This window comes from Cuculus canorus, chromosome 1 (genome assembly GCF_017976375.1).
Source record: "Cuculus canorus isolate bCucCan1 chromosome 1, bCucCan1.pri, whole genome shotgun sequence".
NCBI lineage: Eukaryota > Metazoa > Chordata > Aves > Cuculiformes > Cuculidae > Cuculus > Cuculus canorus.
The window spans coordinates 99,772,001-99,799,418 of record NC_071401.1 but is presented as its reverse complement, the minus strand read 5'-3'; the positions used below and the strand labels follow the sequence as shown (position 1 = coordinate 99,799,418).

Below are 27,418 nucleotides of genomic sequence, written 5' to 3'. Positions count from 1 at the left end.
GTAAGGAAGATGGTAATACTGCAGAAAAATTCACGTGCTGCCTCTACACACATTGAGCAGATCAAAAGCCCAGACAGAAGCTGCTGGAAGCCCTCAGAGATGTACTGCACAAAACATTGTTGTTGAAAAAATGGTGCATTGATGCTGCCTAATATACATCCGCAGATCAGACTCTAAGAAATCAATTTTGGAGAGGACTACAGCAATTTCAGTGGCGTCTCTGCTGCTTCTGTGAGCCTCTACTCATCTCTCACCTCTCCCCACATGCACCTCCTGGACATGCTGCTTCCATAAAAGGAAGCAAATAAGCTTCAAAAAGATCCTCAAAAAGGACAAGTTGAGACAGTCAGCTGTTGTCCAGAGCACAAGAGAGGCGAGAGGTTTGCCATCTGCTTTCACAGAGGAATTAAACTCCCACAGACAGCAGGGATGGGCACATCAGCAAAAAACACCTTCAAAATGTTTGTCTGAGCTCCCATGTGCACATACAATAAGTAACTTTCAATCATTCAGTTATTTATCTACTTAACTGTGGAAGTCCTTTTCCTGGGGAGGCTGAAACATGGTGAAACATTTTAATTCTCAGACCTGGGAGAAAATCATTATGGCACTTTCTCTAAAAAGGACAAGTATATTCCTCCTCAGAGCTTAAAAAAAAGGCAAACAGGATTTCTAATAATGTCTTTTGTTAAAGAAATTATAGTGAAAAGAGAAAAAGTATTATAGAGTTGACTTTTTGGAAGACAAGCCTACAGGTGGAACAGGACCTCTTTGTAACCTGGCATCTATTACCACAGAGTTAAATTCTCACAGTAACTTCTGACATGAAACAAACAGGTTGCAAGATTTGTTAAAATATACTCAGCCAACTTAGAGCTGATGTACAGCTATTTTTACATCAAGTGATTTTGCTCTTTCGTGCTTTTTTACACAGCACATAAAAGGTGCACCGTTGCTAAATAAATTAATCCTCTTTAGAACGCAACAGCTTAGTTTTGAAGACATTTGAATATTAAACACTAACTGTATATGGATCTTTGGCGGTTTTTTTTCCCCACAAAGTAAGTGCTACAAAATTAATTTTCACCAACCTAGGACAAAAATAGATGTTATGCCTTTCCTGCAGGCGAGAAGCTCAGACAGCCAGGCAATGCAGTCTGCCAAGACCACAGAGCAAGTCTGGCAGAATGAGCAATCCTGCCTGCCAATGCCAGACATAATGCAGCAAATCGATGAGGCAACATCATCTACAGTGTGGTACTATAAATTGACTAATATTCTTAGTAGATCTGCATGCTCTAGCTTTATGGCTTTATCTGTAAAATTTTTTATACCCTAAGTGATGCTGCCATTTTGACATGAATTACTTGTTCAGCTTGTGCATATTATTTCCAGTCCAACATTCCCAAGTCCACTATCACTTAAGAAAGCTCATAAGAATTCAGGATTACCTTTGCCATGTCATTCTACAAGGTGACGCCCACACGATATTTTAAAGTTGTACTGCAATAACGGTACGTCCATATCCAATGTCTGATGCAGGGCTTTGCCCTAACAAGCCTCCTGGCCTAATTTGTTGTCTCTAAATTCAGCCAAAGGAGGGTCTCAGGTTGCACAACTGCTGGCAGCAGCTATCAGCTTGGTGGTTTAAAACTAAAACTTGTTTCAATTTTCTACAAAATAGGCTGGAAGCGTTCATTTGGAATGTTACAGCCGAGATTCTTGCTTGCTATTTTATGCCTCTTGGTCCAAAAATCTGCACAGCTTCATGTCTGCTCAAATCTTACCCCAAACAGTGGTGCTCTTCTAAGCATGTCTCTTTGAATGAGAGACTCTCTCTTTCAAACCACATGGGCAACTACAGCATGGACACAGGGATGCACAAGCACAAGCTTAAGACAGAGGCTTACTCAAATATTGACTTGATTTCAATCAAAAATATATAAAATAACAGTTTTGGAAGGCAAAAGCATATAAGCGTCTCAAGTGTTCACTAATACAAATACTTAATTGCACACTAGACAGTCAAATGGCAAATTAGGTATCAATACACAAGGGGAGAAGAAAGTTATATGAACCCCCTTTTAGTACTCATAATTAAGTTTTGCTCCTTACAGAGATCTTATCATAAATCCAAGCAACAGATATTTTAAGTTACTGTAAACTGATAACAAATTTACTTGGTAGATTGGAAAGAGACAAGAGTTTTCACCTTGAAAATCCCATGTAAGAGTCCCACATACTATTTGCTTCTCAATTCTATGACTTTCAGATTAGCCATAAATCAAAAGCTGCTGGTGGCAAAAGAAAATCTTGTTTAGACAACAAAAAGTAATAAAGTATCTATATAGGGAAAACCCTTGTAGCATACAGAACAATCCACAGATGACTTGCCTCAAATGTTTATTTCCAAGCTAAATAAAGAAATGCATGTGTGTGAATTCCCAACACCACTAAAACCAGATTTTTCCACTTCTGTAGTAACTGCTCATTGGTTGAATAAAATGAATTTTCACATTATGAGGTGAGTGGTGTGGGATAGCTCCAGAAGAGATTTTTGTGGCTTTACACCCAACTTAACATGGCTTACGGTGTCTGCATTTACAAAATAAGGCTATTTGATTCCACTCTGACAGATGCAACCACTCCAGCTCTGAATGTTAGGCTAGCCAAAACCATGGTTTCTTCATTTGTAAATGCATTTACATAGTATCACGTTGACTGTGTTGTACACCTGACACCAGTTGTGCTCGATACTTTTCTTACCTCCACAACCCCGTGATGAATAGATGTGTACTGCTTCTTCTTCAGCATCACCAAAGTGATGACAATCACTGTTGCTATGACAACACCTCCCACCATAAGTCCAATGATGGCACCTTTATTTGAACCCACATCTTCAGCAAAGAACACCTACAAAGAAAAACAAAGGAAGGTGGCTAAGAAAAAGCTCACTGACTATTTGGCTAGCCTGTCCACCTGCTGTGGCAATATAAAGCCTATTGAAGTATCAGTAATTAAACAGTATTGCATGTCACCCTAATAATTCAAAACTGAATCGCTGTACCACAAAGCTCTCATAGCTGGAGAACATCAATTTTGGAGACATATATCACTTGTGGTGTAGCAGTGCTGTAGCTCAGGCTCATCTCCATGTTTCTGCTTCACACAGGTCTTAAATAGTAGTTGCTTTTTTCTCCCTGGGTGAGTCAAGCTAATTGCAAAAATGACTGATAAGCTTGTAGAGGAGTAACCAGGGAGCATACACATTTCTTTATTTTTAGAAAGTTAATCATGGAAGTGTTCATAAATCTATATCTGTGTGGCTTGTTTTGACTATGATGTATTTCTTCAATAAAACAATAGTGAAGACCTGCAGGACAACAGTGAAACTTGCACATAACCAGTTGGGAGAAAATTCTCACACCAAAGAAACAAGAGGTCAACAAAACCAAGCATGAAGTGACTGAAGTGACTACCAAGGGACGCTTCACGATTTTGCAGGGTAAAGGGAGAATGAGCCATAACTGGAGGATGACAATATTCATGTGAGACCTAGATGAGGTAAGTTGTGTGAAGAAAACATCTGCTTAAATTATATGTACTGATAAAGCAAAACACTAAACAGCAAGATGCTTTACTATGCACTTAAAAAGACTGGCTTTTAGCAACGGGAATAGGTATGAAAAGAGGGTGACTGTTTTCACAGTTCTGTTTTGTATTCATGGAACATACTGGATTATTTTACATCTGTGTGTATTTTACAAACCTTTTGTCCACTTGTCAATAATTATTATTATTTTTAAACAAAATAGGCAAAAAGGATTAGAGAATAAATTATTTTCACAGAACTGTAAGACTACCTCATTCTGAAAGAATAAATACTTTGACAAGTATTTAACAAAAATGCAGAGGGAAGCAGGAAACCAGCTGAGAATTATAATGAGCTGTATAACATTTGCACTCTTTAAGAAACACAATCTTCCTCTGAGAGGTATTAGAGCATGCAGTATAAATATTTATATTGTTCCTACTCATAAGCGAGAAATGTGTTTAAACAAAGTTAAGAATTCACTAGAAAGTACACACACAATGGACAGGGTTGGCATAAAACGATGTGAAGTAATAATTTCTTCTGTCAATTTTACCTGCCCAGGACTGAAATTCTGTTACCATATTATTTCAGAGCACTATGAAATGCTCCAGCTAACATCCACGTGCAACAGAGGAAGGCCTTAAACACTCTGAGCCGTGAAAATCAACTTAGTGTACAGTCAAAATGTGAACACTCATGATGAAGAAAATAACTGCAATTTCAGCTCAATGCAGAAGTTTGCATGTAAAATAGAACATGCAGCTGAATTCAAAGCAATATCCTAAGGAAATCGTTTCAGTAAATCCTACCACGTCACAGAAGGAAAACATAGATGAAAGTATGTTCTGCTTACTGCTTTTGGATTAAAGCTAATGGAAAAGGGCATTGGCTAGGATATGGTATCTGATAAACAAGCAGCAGTAAGGCGGCAGTCTAGTAATTTCTCAGCAATACTGGACTCTTTGCTCAGTCTCAATTGAAAAGATAACCTAGAGGACAACTTACAATTTTTAAATAATGGCTGTACCTCTCAGGAAGGAGTACAGCATAAAATGCTTTGAAAAGCTGGAAAGGCCCCCTTTTAAGCATAATGCAAATTACTCAAGTGCAGGGATTGCAACACATTCCTTATCAGCCATCACAATAAGGGTAGTTTACAGCATGATATCAGGATTGTATCAAACCACTTAAATAACAGGTCACTGCTGGGAAGTGCATGTGACACAGGATCAATAACTACTGTCTCTAAAACACATTCCTGTAAGTTCCCTCCCTTCAGTAAACTGCATGGGTTTCCTCCATCTGGATGTTTAACCCATCTGAGCTAAGCACATCAGAAGTTCCCAAATTAGTGCTAATGCATTTTGGATTAACTCGTCAAACTGGGAATTCTCAGCTCTGGGCATCAAAGAGATGACAGAATATCTTTTCACACAGCGATTGCCTAGTTCAAATGCAAATTTGAGTCCCATGTTAATTTTAATTTTCAGCACCACTTAGCTTTAAGAATATATTAAGAAAAAAAGCTTTCAAGTTTAATATCAGGATATTAAAAGTCACGGAACTGAAATCTCATCATGTAATAAACCTTCACAAAAGAGGATGCAGAAAAGGTTTATAGTCAACACTGCTGCATGGGTTCTTCATTACTTTTTCAGGAACTGAAAAAAGCTTTTAGAAGATGATTGTTCTTACTTACACTGCTTTTGATTGTTAATTTTGTGTTCCTAGGAAGCATAGTTCAAATAGGGAATAATATTTTGCTCCTACCTGCTTTTCACGTGTTAATAATTTAATACACCTTAAGGAACGAAACACACAGACACAGCCAAGTACAAATTAAAACTAAGGCCAGTGGAGAATCTGCACTTATCCCCGTCACGCAACGTTGCAAAAGGTCATGTTCCATGAAGTTCAGCCTCCTTCATGTACCACCACTATCTCTTTTGACAGAAAATGAATGTATTCCTGAAACAGTGTCACCAGCACCATGCTGCATGTCTCCATCAAACTTTTTTTTCTATTCTCTTAAACTTACCTAGCTCTTCCCTTCCTCTGTCACCCTTCTCTTTAGTCATGAGACCATGACAGATGGACTATGGGAAAAGTATTGCCCACATCCGGTCACATGAAAGGGGAAGAGCAGGAACTGGTAAAATTTCCTCTCAAGCGAAACTTAATGATTTTCAATCCTCTGCACTGTAATTTTTTCAGGGTTACTCTCGTTCAAGAGAGAATCAGAAAAATCATAATCTGTTCACATGCGAAGTTTCTGTTGGGACCTTCAGTATCCACATCACTCCAGGGAAACATGGCCACAATTGACCCACTAATTCAAGACTGAATCGGCAACTCAAAATTAATGTCTGAAAAGCACTGTTTGTTCACTCACCAGCTTTTGATGATGAACTTCATATCCTGAGTCATGCCGGAACTCCGCATCCATCTTCACTTCAGATATCTCTTCTGTTTTAACATTGGTCAAGCCGGAACCTGCATTGCACCGCAATGACAATTCATGAAAGTAATTGACTCAATCATGCGCTGCTTACCTCCACCGCTACAAGAGCAGAAGGCAATGGTATCATTCACACGGAGGAGGTGTGATGCAATGTGAAAGGGAACTGGGAGGAGAGTGAGGTACATCTGATGTTTCGGTCCCACAGAGGTGACACAGAATGAACTGGTAAAATTTCTCCTCTGTTAAATGTTCTTTAATCCAGTGCAGCTATGTTGGTACAAGCATCACGGGCTTTCCGCAAGTAACACTGCAGGAACTAAGCTGTGAGGGACCAGGAGCAGTCTCCTGAATTAGCTCACAGGATGCAGACAGATTGGCTCCAACAGCCTTTTTAGCAACATCAAGAAAATTTGGTGTTTAGGCCAAAATCTTCCTTCTCCCTAAGCTCAGGCTGCTGTGAGGAAAAAACACCCACCCACCGTGTGAGGTGGGGAACCCCAGATACTATGTTTTCTTACTTCCTGTCAATCTCTACCTTTTGCACAAACACGTACAAATAACTGAAATGTTTGTGAAGTCTACAAAGTCCTTATTTGTTTTATTTCAGACTGCTTAGAATTAATGATTCAAGTCTTGATCTCTGTCTGAGAGATGATAACTGTCCCTCCTGATTAGAAACATACAGCAAAGCAAGCAAGCAAAGCTCACAGGGATTTTAATTGTAGATAGTTTGCATCTTATTCTCTCCTTATGGGTGTGAAGCTGAGATGTTGCAGTTGTCTAACTGGAAAGAAGGCAAGGATCTCCTCCCGGAAAACAGCCTTATGAGAATGAGCCAGACTTACAACAGCTGAGCAGTGCATCCTATATATGTATCTATGAATGTTTTGTCCTGAAAAGCTGGTTCTGGTTTATAGAGAACATATTGGCATTTATAGATAAGGTTATTTTCCTTCTCAGTACCAACTAACTGACATTCATATTCCTTGGAGGTATAAGGACTGCAGAAGCACTGTGTTCACGAGTATCTAATGTAATAAGAACAGACTGGTTCACATTCCCTGTCTATATTTATGTTAGCATTTTATCACACCAACTCCTCTCACTAAGCCTTCATTCTTAGTATTCTGGGCTGACCTTAAGCTCTGACGAGGAAGAACCTCTTTTAAAATTCTTAACACTACTGACTGCTTTTGTGCTCCACCATCTCCCTGGACTCTCAATAAATCCTTGAAGACTTCCATGTGCTGATGAGCTCCACAGTCTGAAGTAGCACTCAATGCAAGAATTATTGCCCTTTTATTGCCTTTGAATGTGCAATTTTTTTTTTCATTAAATGTGGATTTATTTTTGTATTATGAGTCAGCAAGAAGAGGCCTTCCCAATAATTTCTCTGGACTGCACATACTATCCCATTCCAAGGTTCTTATCTTTCTTGTCACAGTAAACCATGCAAACAAGTGAACAAGAATCATCTTTTTTTTTTTTTTTTCCCTAGGAATAAAGCACTTAAAGATCTCAAATTTCTTTATTAAGCATCTGATTATTGATAACACCTTACAGCACTGACACAGGCATATCATGGCGTTTACATATGAAAAACCATTTCTAAATGCAAGAACTGTAAAGCATTTAAGGAATTGCAGTTTGAAAGCAAACCACGATGTTGTCAATGAAATGCAGGAAGAAATGGAGGTGAAGAAAATAAAGCTCACACGGTACTTGAAAAGAGGTTTACATTTCTACCCTCAAAACACCTATGGTTAGCTTTCGAAATTAAAATAAGAACACAATTTAGTCTCCTTTGCGCACCATCTCAAAATAGCCCCTACGCTGGCATCAATGGGAAGTGAAGAAAGCAAGAATGCGTATCTGGCTACATAGAGGCTCATCTCTTCAAACCCCTCACTTTTTTGTTCTTAGGATTAAAAAGGGAGGGGGGGGGCGGGAATCCAACATAGGAATAGCAGTACTTCAGAGATTAAAAAGCTGGGGAGGAAAGGCTTTCCCAAGACTTGTTTTACTGCCCACAGCCACGGCGGCTGAAGAGGCAGCTGGCTCCCAGCAGCTCACCACTGTCCACAGCCACACTTGCTGCCCTTTAGACACGCTGGCAAAAGACCACTTGGAAACAACCCCAAGGCAAGGACCTGGGGAACTGCACAACTCTGCTGTTACAGCTGGCAAATTCACTGAAACTAAAAAACATTGATTAGAACATATCGTTACATATATAAGATAAATCAGTGAAGAATCAACTTGTCTTTTGTTGAGAGAAGTCCAGCCTCCCAGAGCTCTTAGAGGTCACTGGAAGAATTAGGAAGCACATGGGGAACAGTGATTCAGTTTGGGGTGAATCTGGACTTCCAAAAAGTCTTTGAGAATGTCCTCCATCAAAGCTCTGATAGAAGCTAAGATGGTAAGGACTAAGAAGGAAAGTTCTACACAACTTTCCAAAACTAATCAAAAGATAGGAAATGGAGTGTAAATACACAGCTATTTTTCACAATGGAGGAAGGTTACCAGCAGGGTCTCACAAGGATCTGTGCTGTTTGTAGAGTGATCTGGATAAGGGAATGAACAGTGACATGACAAAGTTGGACAAAAAAAATAAAAGGAAAGACAGTCAAAGTAAAACCACCTGCAAAGAACTGCAGAAGGATATTACACATTCTAAGTGCACAATAAAAGGGAAATGATATTCAATGTTGATATAATGTACAGTGGTGTTTGCAAGGATACACAGCCCTAACTATACATACACAACAAAAGGCTTTAATTTAGCTCTGTTCCACCCAGGACAGAGACCTTGCAGTCATTGTGAGTAACTCTGTGGGCAGTTGGCTCAGTAGCAGTCAAAAAGGCACAGAGAAAGCTAGGAGTAATTATGAGAAAATAGAAAACATTGTTACACGACTGTATAAATGATGCATCATCATTTTAAATCTGGCTATCTATTCTGGTCACCCCATCTCAAATGAAGGCAGCAGATTTAGAAAAGATACAACATTGGGAGACACAGACAATCACTGGTATGAAATGGTTTCTGTAAAAGCAGGACGAGACAAATCAGGAGTCTTCAGACTGGACGAGACAACTGAGGGGAAACAGTACAGAGGCCTGTATGACTGTGAATGACAAGGAGAAAGTCTGCTCCAAGGGAATGGTCATTCATTATTTCTCCTAAGAAAGTACAGGACTCCAATATGGCTATGACACAGAGATTAAACACCAACAAACCAAAGTGTATGTATGAGGTCTGACACAGAAAACCTGAGACCAACCCTATAGCTCAGGAACCAAGAGTGGGAGAGGAGAAACAAAGAGGTCATTACAGAACATGTTTTAACCTGTCACCGTGAGACAAGGCTCAACTCTATCACTTCACTCAGTACAAGTGGGCACTTGTTCAAATATAGATGCTTTCTTACCCTTGACTGGAAAATGTCAGTGTGCCCCAGCCCACAATGCTTTGCCTGTGAAGTAGTTTTTAGGTAGTAACATCACTGTGCCTCAGCACCCACCCTGTTCACCAGATCTGGCTCCCAAAGATTGGTGCTCAAAGAAACCTATTTTTATGGTAGATGTGAAAGCAAAAATGACAGAGAGCCTCAATAGACTTTCAGAAAATGATCTGCAGAATTGTTTTGAATGTCAGCAGCATCATATATAGCTGTGTGTCAACTCAGAACAGAACTATTCTGAAGGTGATTGTAGGTGATTTTCTTGATGTTTTTAAGTAAGAAGAGTTACAGGCACAGTCTCTCTTTTTGTGTCAGACCTTGTATATATAACTTGATACAACGCAAAACCGGACTGTGGAACTCATTGACACAAATCATGAGGATGTTCAAAATACAAATGAACAAATGACAAGAAGAAAGTTTCATCCAGGGTTACTAATCACAATGGTGAAAATACAATTTCTAGTCCTGGAATCTATGAAATGCTGTCTGCCAAGAGCTCAGTGGACGTGCCAGGAGGATAAGGCAGAGATGAAGGTCTTAGGTAACCTGCACGCACCACTGCTAGAGGCAGGATAATGGGTTTGCATACTTCTGCTTTTGGGCTCTGATCACTTCCACTGAAAGCAAGCTATGACAGCCTAGACCACGCGTCTTTGTTAGCTTCAGTTAAACAGAGCCAAACACTACGGGCAGTAGTTACAGCAGCATTTCAGGGGGCAGAACAGGTCAGTAGCCTTCACATCAATGAGCAGTAGAGGGCGATAAATTCATCAGTAGTCTTAGCTGCTGGAAAAACGCAGGCTCAGGCTTCCCCCTAAAGCCACATTTCTTTGAGGGATTCCTTCCCTCCTCTGGTTCCCGTCAAACAGCAGCATGGGAGCCGTACTTCCAGGACGCAGGAGGTTAAACAATCTTTTGCCTTTAGATCAGGCAGAAATGTTTTGATTTGGGCCAGGTGACCAAGGTCTGATGGTCTACTTGGTCTTACTCACCAATCCACAAAAATGCCATGGGATCTGAACACAAAGCTAATGATGTTAGACTTACTAAATATAGTTTTTGGCAGCTAGCACACAAAAAAAAGTCAGGAAAAGGAAAACCTTCTGTTGCACTAATAAACTTGATATCTATTTTTTTCCCCTCCTCCTATCTGCCTTAGAAGTGAGGAAAACGACTTTTAAAAGTATGACTAGGGTAAAGGGTGGTCTTCTGCAAATAATCAATTATATAGTAAGAGAAGCATGAATCTGCACTGGAATGAACTAAATATCTGCTATGAGACAAAAATATATGTGGGGTTATATATGCCTTTCCGCCACGTTACATTATAGAACTTAGACTTTCTATTTGAACAGACTCCTCTCCATTCACTTTGCTGTCCTGGTGACTGCATATTTAGTCCTGTATGGTAAAATTAAAGATTTATTTTTCAAAAGTAGTAACCGAAGAAGGAAAAACTTAAAGGTCTTTCCAAAACTTTTATCAGAGGTGTGTGAATCAGGTAAGAAGCAAATAGCTAAGGGGCTGCCTAATACCACTCTATTCTTGCACTGAAGACAAGCATACAAATAAAAGTTAACTATATAATAAGAAATTTAATTCTGACACAAAATGATGTTTTTTTCACTAACAAGTCTAAATCATAAAAACGAAACACAAAAGCCAATGTAAAAGAAGGAAAGTAAGAGCAACAGCCTCACTGCAAATTCACAAATAATGATAATTAGTAGTGCATTTTCTTCTGAGTTATATGCTATCTATGTTTAGGGAGTTGCATTCCTAATGACCTAAATTTAAAAATGCTACAATTCAGCTGGTAAATATATTAACTTCTAACTCCTTAGAAAAACTGATAAAACTATTCAGCCATCAAAAACACAGGCTTAAAAACCATCTAATAAAACCCACCAAAATGAGCTATGATGGGCTTTTAATTATATAGTTGTTAATTAGCACTCAGTTTTGTAAGGACAACTCAAGTATCTTTGAGGACTAAGTAGTTTTAAGACTGTAAGAAGCTAAAATTTTCTGGTGTCTCCTTGGAAGTTAGTGAAATGGTGGTTTGCTTTTACTTCATGGATGACTACAAGACTCTCAAATTGGAGAAAATAAGCACAAAAAAAGAATGTTATCTTTTCAAAAAAGGAATCTCATTGGAATTTAGCATGAAATATTTCTTTCTCAGAATACCAGAGATAATGTAACATGTATGTAAAAATAAATAATCAAACCAAATAAAAGCTGGTAATCTTTCTAGCACATCAATGCACACGGCTGTGTATACGCTGTATTTACATACAATTGTATACAGTTTGTAAATATCTGATTTAGAAAACAAAATAATCAAATGGAAAAAATCCATTAATGATTTTTATTTGGTAGCTGCAGATAGCTGGCGTAAGACAACTGTATTGAACAAACATCACAAAGACAGGAAAAAAACCCTACCCTGGCAATTTCTGGCAAGAAAATCATAAATAATTCACTAAGCTGCTTTATACCCTCACCTCATACAGACTGCAGCATATGTGCTAATGATTCTGCAGAACAGCCATTAGGCTTACAGAGCCTCTGCAATCATATATTAAAAAAAAATCCCTCAGCTTTCTATATAATGTATTAAAGACAGGCATATCATGATTTCCTAGCGGAAGGGCCAGAGACACTTAAGCAGCTTTATGTGCAATGTCTCCTCAAAATTATTGACTGTTTGTAAAACAAATCAACAGACAAAGAGTTGGGTGAATGCAACCCTCACCCCAAACTATACTACATGGAAGAAAGTAACACAGTTAATCTCATAAATCCTTGCACTGTGAATTATGGGCACCCTGCGAGTGATATAATTACAGCTGTTAGTGGTATAATTACAGTTGCAAATGTGCAACAAACAAGAACATGATCTACCCTGAACAGAGTATTGGTTATTTTCTTTATCACCTTGAATTTCAGAAAATCTGCTGATACTAAGCAACATCCATTCTGATGGCAGGTTTTCTAACCTCCACTCCGTTTCCACAGATCAGACCTGCTGAATTAACATGAGTAAAAAGGAGCTTGCTTAGGAGTATCTAAAGATGTTTTTTACACCTCTTCTTAAATGTCTGTGTCTATATACACACATGCACACACACAAAGGGAAAAAAGTTACTAATAAACACATACTCAAAATTCAGCTGCAAGAAATTAAATGTTCATCATGGAAAAAGTGACCTCTGGGCCAGGGGCAAGAAACACTACTGAAAAAGTTAGTACAGTGAGGCTACCAAGGAAAGCAGTATTCTTTGTATTTGAAACTCCTCTGGAAGTTCTCAGGCTGGACTGAAGCCTTCCAACATCTTCCTGTATGAAGTCATTTATAAATAGCAAGAAACATGTTATAAATCTCTTCTCATTTTCTGCTGTATTAAAAACCAGCTCACTGAAGACTGCTTAGTACATTCTAGACATTTTCCTTCCCTTTGACCTTTTATCATCTCTGCTTATTTCGTTTTCAGGAAAGAGATGGCAAGAAAGGTATTTAGGCATAATTCTTATTTTTCTTCGCCAATTTGTGAATTAAAAAGTTCAAGGACAGCATGTGGAAGCACTAGATTCCTTTTCAAACACTAGTGAACCTCACGGACAACCTATCTGTTCCAGGAAATGTGGGTCTCCCCAGCATTACTCTTCTCCTGGGACTGGTGTAAATCAGATTCAAATTTGAGCTTCAACTGATGACAGCCAAGGCAGAGAGCCTTAAATTTTAGTAAATGATTTAAACTTGGTCCTTACTCAAAAGCTTTGCTCTCTATGGCTTGGACAACTTTTCACACTTCCTGACTTCACTCATAGGCTTTATTTATTTTTTGAAAGAGAGAACACGATGTGGTGAAGTAACAAGATTCTAGTTATCATGAATACAACTAAGTACTTGCTCGTCTTTTCTGTACTGTGACCAAATGATCTCCCTTGTGGGAAAGAGACAAAGATAATCTGCATGACTTTGAACATCTTTTAAGAAAAATGTAGTGATCATTATAAGGATGCTATGTGGGTGAAAAGTGGTAAAAAGAAAATGGAAAAGAGAAAAAAAAGGGCACAATGTTTCTATGTTTTAGTTCTTTCAGAGCTGATTTTCTTCAAAGATTCTGAACACCCACAAAACATTCACTAGTTCTTATTCCCTAGCTCGGACTGTTGCAGGCTGACATGACACTTGTATTTTCACCCTGAAGAAGCAGGTCAACACATTGTTCACTTAGCAAAACAAGTAGAACCGCAAACTGAAAAATCAGGACTAGGAAAAGGGCAAACTTTTCAAGAAATGAACAAGAATCTGGGCAATTAAAACAACACAAAGTGTCACAAGCAGCCACATGTATTAACCTGCCTTCAGTCCCTTGGTAAGACTTTTTCATTCAAGAATAATATCCTCTTTTTTTCAGCTTTTCTATAAAGAACATCCCCAAACCATTAAAAAGCTGACTACCACCAAAGACAGTGACTGCAAGAAAGTATCTGTTTTCCTTTTTCGACCTCTAACACAGAAATGTTATTTATAATTAGGAAGTAAAACAATTTTAAAGCACACATTTTTAAAATGTTAGAATCCCTTTTGTATTTCACAGTTTAAGGAACGTAAGGCCTACTAGCAATGGTGAAAAGAATATGTTTTGTTTACTGTTATGATACATTTAGCACTATTGTAAAGGTGCAAAATCTCCTTTTCACATCCACATGCAAGACATTTTATGCTGCGAAATTTGGAATGCAGGCACAGCAGTGAGACTTCAGTCTCTCCAGGGAAAGAACCATCCCTCTACATTCAGCATTCATCCTTGCCAGGCTGGAGGGGTTCACCCTCTGTGCCAAAAATAAAGCAGGGACCTTGGCAACACTTAAACTCCGTGCTAGAAGCGAAGAAGGTGGCACAGGCCCCTGGACAGCACTACTTCCGCACTTGACCAGAATACTGAGGAAATACCCCATGTGATTTTCATAGCGCAAAAGTTCCTGTACCTGTTGGAAATTTCAAGCCATAATGGTCACAACACTGAAGTTAGTCATGACTTATGCCATATTTTTAGTGCTATTTGTATCACCTCAACCAACAAAGCACTCTGATACAGTGGACTAAATCGCATTATTTCACTCTAAAACTACAGTGTGGCAGTGTAAGAAAATACTTTCTGTAGAGAAAGGACATAAAAGATTTCTGTTACGTGTGTGCAGATATGTGCGGGAATAGAAGGGAGGAAAGAACAATCTTTAGTAACAAATACAGGCCTCGTAACGGGAGATTTTCAAGATGACTGAAAATAATTAACAGTTATAAACTTTAGTATTACAAGAAAACTGCTAGAAAATTACAAAATTTTGCTTAAACACATTCATGTTTTATTTGCGATGATATTTCTACTGCTCTTGGGGAAGAAATCTATTTGAGAGGGCAGAGATAACCCGGTATTGGGTGGAAGTTCCCTGATCCTATGATTTCTGGCACTGTTATACGCTAGCTCTGTACCTATTTCTAGGCTCTCTTCATGGCATTAACAATTAAGACTCTAAACAGAAGCAAAGATGCCAGACTCTTAAAACAGTGCCAGGAACACACCACCTCGCCAGCCCTGACATGCACCCTGACTGCTGTAACATATGAGCTTACTTTACTTCCCACTGTAGCCATTTCTGTAGTTCAGAAAAACACCAATGTGTTATCAGAAAGGTTTAAACACACCAGGAGGGTATTGCCCATAATGCTATCTAATGGATGTTTGGAGGAAAAGATGGAGGGAAAAAGATGACAAATTGATCATTTTTATCTGATCTGAAGAAAAAAACCACAATAATGTGACACTGAAAAAAATCTGACCCTAAAATGTAACAATCTAATCTCACTACGTGTTGGAGAGAGTACTCTCTTCTGAAATAAAAGGCTGTTCGCTCTCAATGGAATCAGCCATTTCTAGATAACCCTAAACCAAAACATGGGGAAACACAACCTAAAAAGCAAAAAAGGTTAATATGAAAAGCAATCTGGTACTTTTGAAAATTTAACTTTTCCAAACATTTGCAGCCTGACTCAAGCTAGTCATTTGCTATTACTTTGATATCAACAGGAAGACACAGGTACTCATAAAGGGCAAATAATCACTCCTCTCTATCCTAGATTGGAATGAATAGCCATATAGCAGTGTTCTCAGTGAATCCAGAGGGAGACTATATGCATGAATTTTTAGATATCTGGAGCTAGTGAAGATAAGTATCACAGCACAAAATCTTGATGCCCTCCTTAATTCTCAAATTGTATGCATGAATTCTTTCTTAGCCCCAAGTTACAAGAAACTGTACAGTCTACACAGAGGATTCAACATTTCTGTCATATATTCTCAAATTAAAAGCACTCTCTGCACTAGGGGGTACCCTGTCTACTGCCTCCTGCACCTACCAAAGCATTATCAATAGAAAGGATGACAACTTGATATGCGTGTCAGTTCTAGGTCTCTAGGTCCTACTCCCTCTGTAAGTACGCATCCTAAATGCCTTTGACACACTCATAGACAGCACCCACACAGGCTCACAGGGGCTTAGGTGGGAACCCTTCCCTGGTTCATGACATAGCATTACATTCTAAAAGAAGGTTATACCAAAGGTAAGGGGATCATTTCAGCTCAAGCAGACCACACGCATGCTGCGAAAATACATGTTAGGTAAAAGTCATGCAAGTTATATACCTGGTCGTGTGGTGAGTCCTCTGTCTGCGGCTGGGCGGGCATCAACTGGCTCAACTGGGCACGTGCAGAAAAGAAACAAAAAAGCAAACAGAAAATAAACAAAATCCCCCAAAATGACCAAGTCAACTGCTTTTCTGTTGGGACAGTGCAGGACAGACATACTGCATAAACAAAGTTACCAGAGCCACATCTAGAAAAGATCTGCCTTCAGGAAGTTCTGGAAATAAGTGGAAAGGATAGGCATAACTTCAAATGGAAAGCCTCACAGATGATATGTCAAATTTCCATCATATTCTGGTTACTGTTTAATGTGAGAAACCAGCAAGATCAAAAAATTTCCGTCTATAGACCAAAGCACTATTCATTACATGTGAACTTTTTCCAGTTTTCTCATTGGAACTGACAGCAAGAACAGACATGATGAGTTATTGTAGCTACTCCCGATCAATGTTGAGTTATAAACTAAGTCCTGACTCCTTTTTCCTTTAGACAGGAATTCTTAGCAGCATTACCGGTAAGTTCTGAAAAAAAGTAAAGTGCATTTTGCAAATACAATCAATACTTCATCCCGATATGCTCTGATTTGTAGACAGCAAATTTGTCTTCCATTTTTGAAAGGGAAGCAAAGAAGAAACACCACTTTCTACCCAACTGTCTGTCATGGACAGTTTTACAGAAATCTTGTATTATTATACTAAGGTTTCATCAGCTGAAACCTAAGGTTGATGGAGCTCACTGGCATTAACAGAAAAAACGGATTTGAAAAACTGTAAGCTGTTTGAGTCATTACCTACTACCTTAGTTAAGTCCAAACAAACTAGAGAGGTGCATTAAAACATTCAGATTTTTTCCTCTTTTGCTCCAATACTGTTGCCTTCCTTATCCAGCCAAGTGCTAGTGTCAGAAAGAAATTAAATTCAGAAATAAAATATTATGTTGTAGCTTAGAATTCAAAATTTTTAAAATAAGGTATTCTCATTCATTTGAATTTCTGGATTCAAGTACAAGCCTTCTAATCAGCAATAAGCGAGCCACAGTAACAGAGGAAACCTGACTAAACTAATTTTCACTCATGAACTGTTCACTGTATTTGGCATGAGAAAATCATGCAAAACTGACCATACTGCTGGCTTAAGCAAGGGAACTGCCCATCTCCTCAGGATGTCTGTATCCTGTGTCACTTGCTTAGCGTTACCATGGGTTTGACAACCCACCATGCTTGTGAGAGGATATGTGGCACCCGTGCCCTTTGTACGCAGGAGATGACTCCAACAACTCCTGTCTCCAGAAAAAAGCAGTAAAATCAGCTTTACAGTGCAGCATGCCCTGGACACCATAATACAAAGAAAGTCTGGGCCCAGGACAGCCCCGAGCTGCCACTTTTTGGATTTCAGTTGCATTTTAAAACCTGCTTGTTCTTGCCCCAGTATTGATGTAAACACAAAAAGCAGTTACCTCTGACAAACCTTGTCCCTGGGCTTCCTCATTGGACCACATTACCACAAAAATTGATAGAGATGGGAAAAGTTTAAAACTATTATGGTATTTATCAATAATGAAAACTCTAAGGTGTACTGTGTATTACTAAAAAAAAAGTACTTATTCTGATGCTCCAGAATCACATTGCTCTTGAACACACTCCCATGCGCACAGAAATACACAGAATTAAGTCTGAAAATTTATTTTCCAAATAGTCTCACAAAACTAAATTGATACGGGCTATATATCCCATCTCATGCCATCTCAGAACAGCAAGAGAGAATACAGTTAGTCCTCCTCTCAAAAATAAAAGGTGAATCAAAAAGCTCAAAAGCTGGTACAAACCAGCAGGGGAGGAGAGCTATGGCAGCACTGATGGGAGTAACTGGCCAAGTCATAAGGATAACACACAGTACATTCACAAAAATCTCATTTTAGAAAAATACTTTCTCACTAAAGCTAACTCTAACTGCATGGTAAAATACAAATGGTAAAACACTAAATCCAGTTTGTCACTGACAAAATGCACAGGGACCTTGGCAGTGTCAGAGCTTCACAGCTGTTACGGTTCTGCCCCACCGCTGAAGGTGCATTTTTCATTGATAAAATACAATTTCCTGGCAATTGGGTGGTGTTTTCTGCAGCGTCCTCAGAGGGTATTTTGCATTAACCTAATTTGTATCGCAATACACCAGACATGTGTTTGGCCATGCAAGTTGTGTAGTGTATTACCTGGTGCTGCAGATTCATTTTTGAGGACATTTACTGGGAAACTACCTCAGGGGAACAACAAGGAAGAAAATACTTTCAGACACTACTAAGCTATGCTAGGCTTTCAAGATCTTATATTATGCTATTTTTCATTCATCAGAAAAAGTAATTTTAGTAAAATAAACTGTTTGCATAAAACTTATCCTTTTATCTAAGCATGCAGTTTAGATTGGGAAAATTTCAAATGGATTTATGAAACCCTAGGATGATGTAGCAATGTACCAATCCAATAAATTTTTAATATCTCTGGGTGAAATTTAGGATTAGATCATGGCCATGAAAACAGACATGGGAACTAATGACAAATTTAAGATATTTTTTGTAGTATTTTAACTTAATTGCTTGTATGCAGAATACAGGACACTCCGAAACAAAAGCTTAATGGCAGCATTTTCTTCTACTTTTTCCACATTCACATTTCAGTTTAAGCATTCCCTGAATGGTTCATTAAAAACAAGCCCTATTGTTGTCACTGTGCCAGAGGTGATGGGATCCCAGGTTGTAACCCAGCCAGCTCCAGGATTTGTTCAGCTGCCTCTCAGAGGCCAATGGATCCATTAGAAATTTGTTTTGACAGTAATGCAAATTTGCAATGAGATAAGTGATTTACCTGGTGGGCCCTGGTCAGGACTAAAGAAAACTACTGCTTATACAGCACAACAGTTCTTTGCAGTGAGGAAGTCAAGGCTCCCATTCTACCCAGAAATCCATCTGCATACACTGAGCTGTCAGCACTCTGGCTTTGTGTTCAACAGTTTTCAAAAAGTTGACTTCAGCTTTCAAACTACACCAAAACAGCATCAACAACTGAACTTGTAACTCCTTTGCCATCTGAAACTCCTCTAGTTGTCTTTGTTAAATCTGTTGGACCAACTCCTTGGCTGATTTCCCAGACATCAGGCCACTCACATGGAACATGCTGTGATTTTCTTGACAGCGCTGAGTACCCTCAGCCAAGCAAACTGGAGTTAAGATGCTTGGTTCTCTGACCTTTGCAGGCATGTGCAGCACCTAGACATGCCGATCGTCACTAACACTGCAATGGTTACTCACTCGACAGTATCTGAAGTTTCTCTAGCACAACAGTTTTGAATTTACAACTTTTTGGATCAATGGGTTATTTGTTAAGAAACAGCAATTGTGCAGCACTGCACAAACCACAAAATTATACCCACATAAGGGGAATTTATTGTGTGAAAAACAGAGTATGCAAAAAAACCTTTTTGGAGATTGAGAGGAAAGAGAAGGAGAAAATTGTGTCAATTGTTATTTACTTCTTGCTGCTTCCAAAGGATATTATAACAAGATACACACTCATTTTTGGAAGCTATTTAGACAAAGCCTGAGATTAAACCATGACCCTGGAAGAAGAAAAGCATAGGAGGTGAGGACAAATGGCACACTTAGTCCTGGGTTTCTGGAACAAAGAGGTAGGAGACAAACACAAAGGAAAAAGATGAGGCTGTGGAATTTCCCTCTCATTCTATGGGCAAAGATAAAGAGAGGGTATGTAAACAAAGAAAGAAGGTATTGCAGGCAAGATCACATTAACAACATTCTAGTTTGGGGAGACGACAGAGAAGTTTAATGGGAAAAAATAAGAACTTGAAGAGGGTTAAGTTATCAAATAATTTCTATTTCTGACTGTGCAGACTTAAATGGTAATAATGAATTAACAGAAGAATTGTTTGCTGCAGTAACTTCATGACAAATACAATCCTGATATAAAAAACCCCCTAAAGCCCAACAACTTTAAGACATGAAAGTTAAAAGATGTTCCTACAGTAAACACTAAGAAGTGCTGCAACAAACCACGTAGTGCATTAAAACACTTAGGACTGGAATCATAATTAAACAGTGTATTATCCAAGGCAGGAGAGTTTGTTTCTTATTTGCTGTCACGCAGTTCAAAAGAACCATGCTCAATGTAATTGCTTATGGGAATTAAGTGTCACATGGAAGTATATACCTTTCATTATTAAATTGTGGGCTTAGAAAGGTTTCTGAAAGAAAAAAAAAGGCTTGTATGATTAAACTGTAGGTATGTCTGGGTTCACCTATCTACCCAATAACTTAACTTAGTGACTGAAATCAGTACATTTTGAAAGCTGGGAGGACAGACTACAAAACTAATTAATTTGCCCCTCCCCCCTCCAAGTTTCATGAAAGCAGACAGTGGGTAAAGGAATTGATGCCCTGCATGCCTCAGCTATGGGAAAAACTGCAGCAAGAGCTGCAGTGGAAAATTCCTGCAGGACAAACAGTGGCCAGACTGTAGCCTGCTCCTGGCAGACAGCCTTGACACAGGCACTACAGTGAGCTGCAGCTGATTCCCCAGGAAACTGAAGTTTAGCCTGCCACCCCGATCAGCCATTTGTACTTATTGCCAGCAACTGACGCAACGCAACCAGCTGCTCTTGGCTGCTCAGCATGTCACTTGGCTGCAAGTGCCCTCCAGACATGTCTAGAGTCCTTGTCACCATCTCCTGTCTTCTGATTCCTGCTGCTGGCCGGTCTGTAGAGTTTGCTCCAGCTCTCTGGTCTCTTTCTTGATCCCAACCTGTAGCGCTAATTCCCCAGTGGTTTGATTTTAGCCCCACTTCTGATCAGCCTCTCCTCTTCCTCTCAAATCTGGTATACTTCTGCCTTATCGGTTTGTTGACCTTTGCTCAGATCCTAGGCATGTTTTGTCTGACCTTAGGCTTCTCTGTTTCCAGGAGGCAATTGACTTTGATCACTAAACTAGTTCTGACTCCACTGATTGCACCTGGCACTAACACTAGACCTGGCAAATCCATGTCCTATGTTTTGCTCGCAAGCACCCAGCTGCCCACAGTCACTTGTACATCATGCTGGAGTGAGACTAACTGCATAAAGTGAGTCTCAAAACTCATTTTGAGAGCATGTAAAACCAACACAGTGGTTTCTCAGACTTCTGGAGAATGTTAGTCTGTGCAGTTCAGCTATGAATCATGTATCACAGATCCACAAAAGAGAAATTTGCCTTAAAAAGTTCTGTAGCTCCAACCGCTGTGAATCTACTGCTGCTCTGCAGTAACAAACTTTCACTGTTATGATTACCTCATCATTGGTGATGGTGTAATTGAACTGATAAAGAAAAACAAACACAATAGGAAGAACCTGAATGACATGATCGAAGTTCCTCAAGTTTCTGATTAATTGGCTCTGGCACCACCAAAAACCAACTCCAGATTATATATAAATTATTAACGTATTATGTAGTCAATTCAATAAATTAGTCCATGAGCAACATAAAATACTCCTCAGGAAAAAACGTTTTCACTAGTATTGCTGAGTATGCAGGAACACTCCAGGCAACCAGAGTGTGTGCGGATATAAAATCAACTCTCCTGCTAGGATAGTGCTAGATTTGTAATAATTTTCATGCCAGCAAATAAAAAGCTCTTCTGTAACTAATACACTCATTTCATCATGGCACCAATCTAACAACATGTCTATCTTCCTTAGCTCATTGTCCTGTATTTTATAAGACTGTCACTCATAATTTCCTGGAATTTATTCTGTTTTGTTTTTAAAGGAAGGTAAGCCCAACACTGACATTTACTGTGTGTTTAGATTGCAAATTTCTGTCAGGACTTTTTGTTCCATCAAAGAGACACAGCTTACATGGCAGATCAGTTCTAAACCTACATTTGAAACCTCTACCCTCCTTACATCAGAAAGACATCAATTTTCAGGGAACAATGTGAAGAGAAAACACAAAGCTCAACTTGGAGTATTCTGTGGTTTCTCCCCCTACTACACATACCTTCGTTTTCAGTATTGGCTGGAACAGAATCAACACCAAAGGGATGCCACGGCTGAAGGTCATCTAGGCTGAATTCTCCATCCACTGGAAGAAGTTCAACTGTGGTCTTGGTTTCCGTCAATGAAGGCATGAGAGCATCATTTCCATAGCTGATTCTAGGTTCGCTGATCATATTGGCCAAAACATCATCAGAATAGTTTTGCTCTTTCTGAAGTAATTCATCTGCAAGAAAATTTCAACGTAGAAATTATTTGAAAGAGCTTGCATTTCTGAGGACCTATTTCCAATGCTATTAAAGTAATAATTTACTGTTATGAGATTCTGTTTTCTTATGATAAATGAAGGCTTGGAATAGTCATAACTCCATGATAAGCACTGCAGCTAAGTAAGGCGTGTTTTAAAAAAAATCAGCTAGAATTGCATAATATTGTTTCCTACCCACATTTCCACCACACAACAGATTATAGGTCTGTGCTTTAAAAGTCCCTGGACTCTTTGGTAAATCAATTCCCTTCAACTCAACATGTTGCCATAAGTCAACATGTGAGGGGTCCATAGGAAGGCGTGTCTTTATCATTTCCTCTTCCTCTTCACTGCCTGCTATTAAATTTAATTATGGCTCTTCAATCCTAATCACAGTTAAATCCTAAACAACAGTTACTGTATTAAATCTGGCTTACTATAATACACTGAATCTGAAGAAACATTTGTTCTTTCAACGTATATAGCCACCAAAACATTGAAACAAAGAGCTACCCTTTGGTAAAAAACTTAAGCAGCAATACGTGGCAGTAGGCAAATTAATTTAACAAGCAACCAGGACCAAAAACTGTGCAATATTATCTAGGTTGGCTTTTTTTGTACTCAAGCAACAATTAAAGCACTTTGCAGCTCCATCAGCTGTATAGGACAGACTGTCCGGCTCAGCATTAAAAATAAGCTCAGAGATTGTGTGTGTTTCTTTATTCCAACTCCCTTCTTACACCAAAGTTTATCTACTAATGATCTTCCTCTTCACTGCCATTTTTTTGCAAGAGCCACATACTGTTTGCAAGTACTTTGAGGGAACTTGGTGCAGAAGAGCACATTCAAGTAAGCAAGCAATTACGAGGAAGATGGAAGATAACTAAGAGCTAATAACGCACCACTGTAATTTGTATGCAGGTACAACCAAGCTAAACAGATCAGAATTGAAGACTGGAAAGGTTACATTGCTAGAATGTAAGTGCTTGCACACGCGAGTGCGCACATGACAGATGATGATACAAAAGCTTTTATTAAGACTAGCTTCTCCTTTCACTTTGCTAAGGACCTCCCGACTGTTGCTGCTTCATATCCACATCTGAAGCCTGTAACAATTCAGCGAGAGGAATTGCCACTCTACTGCCAGACCCTTTATGTCACTTATTTCCCAGTATCATCAGTGAGAAAACGTATCTAAATTTCTACACACACCACAGCTTTAGACCCCTAGAATGTTCTGAATGTTACTTCCCTCTCAACTTTACATTGCACCATACTGCCACAGAAGTACACTGCATCCACACAGCAGCTCTCAGTAAGGGTCTCCATCAAGTAACGAGCATCAGAGTTGGCACTGCTTCAGTGCCTTTATCAACACCGCATTTCTCTCAAAGATCACCTTGAGATAGTTGACAAAACTCTGTGCCACCATACAACTACACCAAATCCAGAACATCTTATTACACAAAAAGTTGCAACCCCAGCCCTGGAGTGAACAGCAATTATTTTAGTAGACAGTAAGCCTAATGTATAAATAAAACTTAATTCTGTGATTTCATTTGTTCATTAGAATGACTCACTAGGGCACTACAGAAAGTCTACATAACACTGAATTGCTTTTCCCCTCGTGTTCATTCTACTGAAAATTATTTTATAAGAAAGATACCTAATAAACCCTGAGCATGAAAGACCAAGCCTCCCCACTGCACTTATACTAATCCTTTATCAAATTCAAGTGTCTCCTTTTATCAGAGGAGACACAGGTAAAGCATCTTGATATTCTGAGCAGGCATTGTATCACATGACAGATCTTAATTTTCATCAGCTAGGAACGAAGAGACTGTGCAATAAAGGAGCTGGATGTCAGTGGCCTGAGCGAGAAGTCCGATGTCCAGGTGCCTTGCAGGGAGCCATGTGTGATAGCAGTTGAACATGTTATCACAGATCACAGGAAAGTGAGTATTATGGTACTGCCAGGCATCTTAGTGCCTGTAAGGCTTTTGGACGCAGGAAACAGAAAGGTTTTGGGGTGCAGCTTCCCTCATTCCTGCTGTCCTCTCCAGCCCCAGAGGATGGTGTGGGACAGCTGTGGAAAGCTGCAGCCCACGCAGCAGTGGCAGGGAGCGTTGCAGTACTGCTGAGCTCCAATTGCCCCCTTTCTCCAGGCAATGCTGACTCTCCACAGCTCCTCCCTGTTCCTAGCTGCGAACACACTGTTACCTGCAGACAGCTGCTGCCCTTGGAAAGGGACAAATGGTGCACAGAGGGGCAGGAGCAGAGTGTAAAGGACCTAAGCCCCAGCAGTGGAGGAGTGGCACCAGGGCTGGCAGAGTGCTTGGGGGGAGGCATGGCTGGGCCTGCCATAATGACAGAGAAGAGCACTCAACTTCCATCACGATGCCGTGACTTCATCCAAATCCCTAGGGGCTGGAAGGAATGGGTACACAATATCTCCCTCTCAATGCTACCTAACTGGGAGCACGTCATCACCAGTGCTTGCAGACTCCATTGTTTCCCATTCAGCTGTGGTGCACAATGCAGACATTAACTAACCCACACAATAGCTCAAGTGAGCAGATAGATATTACAACCAACAGATTAAGATCACATCCATTTTACAAGCAGGGAAACAATGGTCAAAATGAATCAAGCCCATCTGATGTGATGAATCAGACACTGAATGACAGTGAGAAATTGGAAGTTCCTGGCTTAGAAACTGTGCTGGAGTCCATTAGGCTGAGGCAGCTGTGTCTGCATTGAGTAAATGATGTGCAAACAATTGTTTCAATCTCTGAACTGCTAAAAAAGTTTGCCCTAGGATCTCCAGTTATTGACACTAACTGGCAAAGTCCAAGATCAATTTTTCAGTGTTGATTTTGTTCTGAGTATTGATGGCTACTTGAACCATCAGTTACGCTAATGGAAAGCCATATAGCCTGTTATCCATCGATACAGTATACCCTCCTTTTTTTCACAGCTGCCAACTTAATTTCCCCACCCTGCAAAAGATAATTCCCTAAATAAGTTGGGAATGCAGGCACAGCTGGAAGCTAGGATATGCATTCAAGATTGTTTCAGGGGTTTTCTTTGTGTGGTGAATATCTTCCTTATTACGTGCTGAAAACAGAGATTCTAGGCTGCTCTTCAAAATTTCATCTCTCATCAAACCAATAGGACAAAAACTCTATGACAATCATCCTATAATAAACTTTTTGTTGCTCGGCTCATTATCTTCTTGTGGCATTCTTCTAAGTCCTGCCATCAAGAAGAATAAGGAGGATGAAGAAACTTCTTGTATCTCTGACAGCATGTGCTCAAAAGCAACCATGACCTTGGGAAAAACCTACGATCAGTTGAGACCTCATAGTTCCCAGCAGCTCTAGATTTGGTGTGAGGGCACACAACTGTTGCTTCTCCTTCAGGCACTCAAAGTTCTACTTCAAGTACTGAAACCCTTTCTTTCTCAAGATGAGAGAGAGCCTCACTTTTGGTACTACAATAAAATGCTTGTCAGACTTAGCACCGTCTCTAAGAAAGTTTCAGTCATTCTTGGGCTCACTGCAGGCATTTTCCCATGGGAACTCAATAGCAGGATCTAGAAAAACTTCTACTTTTTCTAAGAAAAACTAGAACTTCAAGACTATTCTCTTACCCCACAAAGAGACATATGAAGTCAAAAGCAAAAAAGGAGTAGAAGAAAAGGAAGAAAATTTATTACAAAATCTTCTGGTGGATGCTGAATCGTTAGAAACCATTTGTCCACAATGGCAATAGACTACACTTCTACTCGTAAGGCTTGCAAAGGACTTGCAAAGAGCATTGTACTAACAACAATATCATGACAAATTCAGAAAGAGGTGACGGGAATCTTAAGAGTGGCCAAAACCCTGCTATTTTGTAACATTTTCTACTTTTTATTGGCATACAACCTTGTTTCCTATGTGGGGCTCTGGGGCATATCTACCCCAGCTCTTAACTAGCACAGTTATAATGATAGATATTTCATGAGGAACAGCTCCGCTTGCTGCCCTAGAACACCAGCAACTCATCAGTTACCTTTCAGACCATCGCTCTTTAGTTTACAAGTTAATTATTTGAAATTTCCAAAAGTAATTATAATATTTGTTTGTTATGTTTCCTTTTCAAGAAGCCTATTGATCACTACAATAGGCAAGACTTCTGAATTTTACATGAAAAGGGTCTTTAAATTGGGAATTGAAATTTTGGAAGTTCTATAAAGCAATTTATGGTCTTAGACTAGATCAGAAACAAAGTGCAAATCTTCAAGATACTAATTAAGACACCATCAAATTACACACCACAGTTATCACCCAACACCAAGCTTCCTTTGTAAAACAACATCTACATGATAAAAAAATATACTTTTATATATGTGTGTGTGTGTGTGTGTATATATATATATACACACACACACATACACACACTTCCCCCCACTAAAAAAAATACAAGCTTGGGAAACAGCTCAAATACACTGGTACAAACACAAGAGTCCTATTGCCTCACATTCATCATCTTATCAGTCACCATTCATTCTGAATTGAACACACATTTCTGCCAAAGTTACATTTGCTTTTGAGCATGTGCTTTCAAAGTGATAAAATTAAAATGTATCAGGAATATCCTTAGTCTTCCTAATGGCAGAAATTAGAGTGCTTGAGCCATAGAGATTGCTTCACTTGCACATGCACACATATTATCTTACACAAGTTTAAGTCATGCAAACTCCTTACGTCACCATTAGGATTCACTAAGAACATTTACACAGTCATTTATTACAGTGCATATGATAAGACATAACATGTTTAGATGCCACTTTCAGTTGTATGCCTGTGGGCTAATTCAATATGTCATAGTTCATAATCTTCAACACAAGCA

General features: G+C 39.3%; 1 protein-coding gene across 3 annotated transcripts in view; it reads right to left on the bottom strand.

Annotated features, from left to right (window-relative positions):
• APP (amyloid beta precursor protein) overlaps positions 1–27,418 on the bottom strand; it is a 216,670-nt gene that overhangs the window by 5,827 nt on the left and 183,425 nt on the right. For all 3 annotated transcript variants that reach the window (XM_054056832.1, XM_054056833.1, XM_054056835.1), the window contains 4 exons: positions 22,280–22,501; positions 16,240–16,293; positions 5,988–6,088; positions 2,767–2,913 (listed from right to left, as the gene is read on the bottom strand). In XM_054056832.1, coding sequence (XP_053912807.1) covers positions 2,767–2,913; positions 5,988–6,088; positions 16,240–16,293; positions 22,280–22,501 — 524 coding nt within the window. The remainder of the gene's footprint in view (positions 1–2,766; positions 2,914–5,987; positions 6,089–16,239; positions 16,294–22,279; positions 22,502–27,418) is intronic.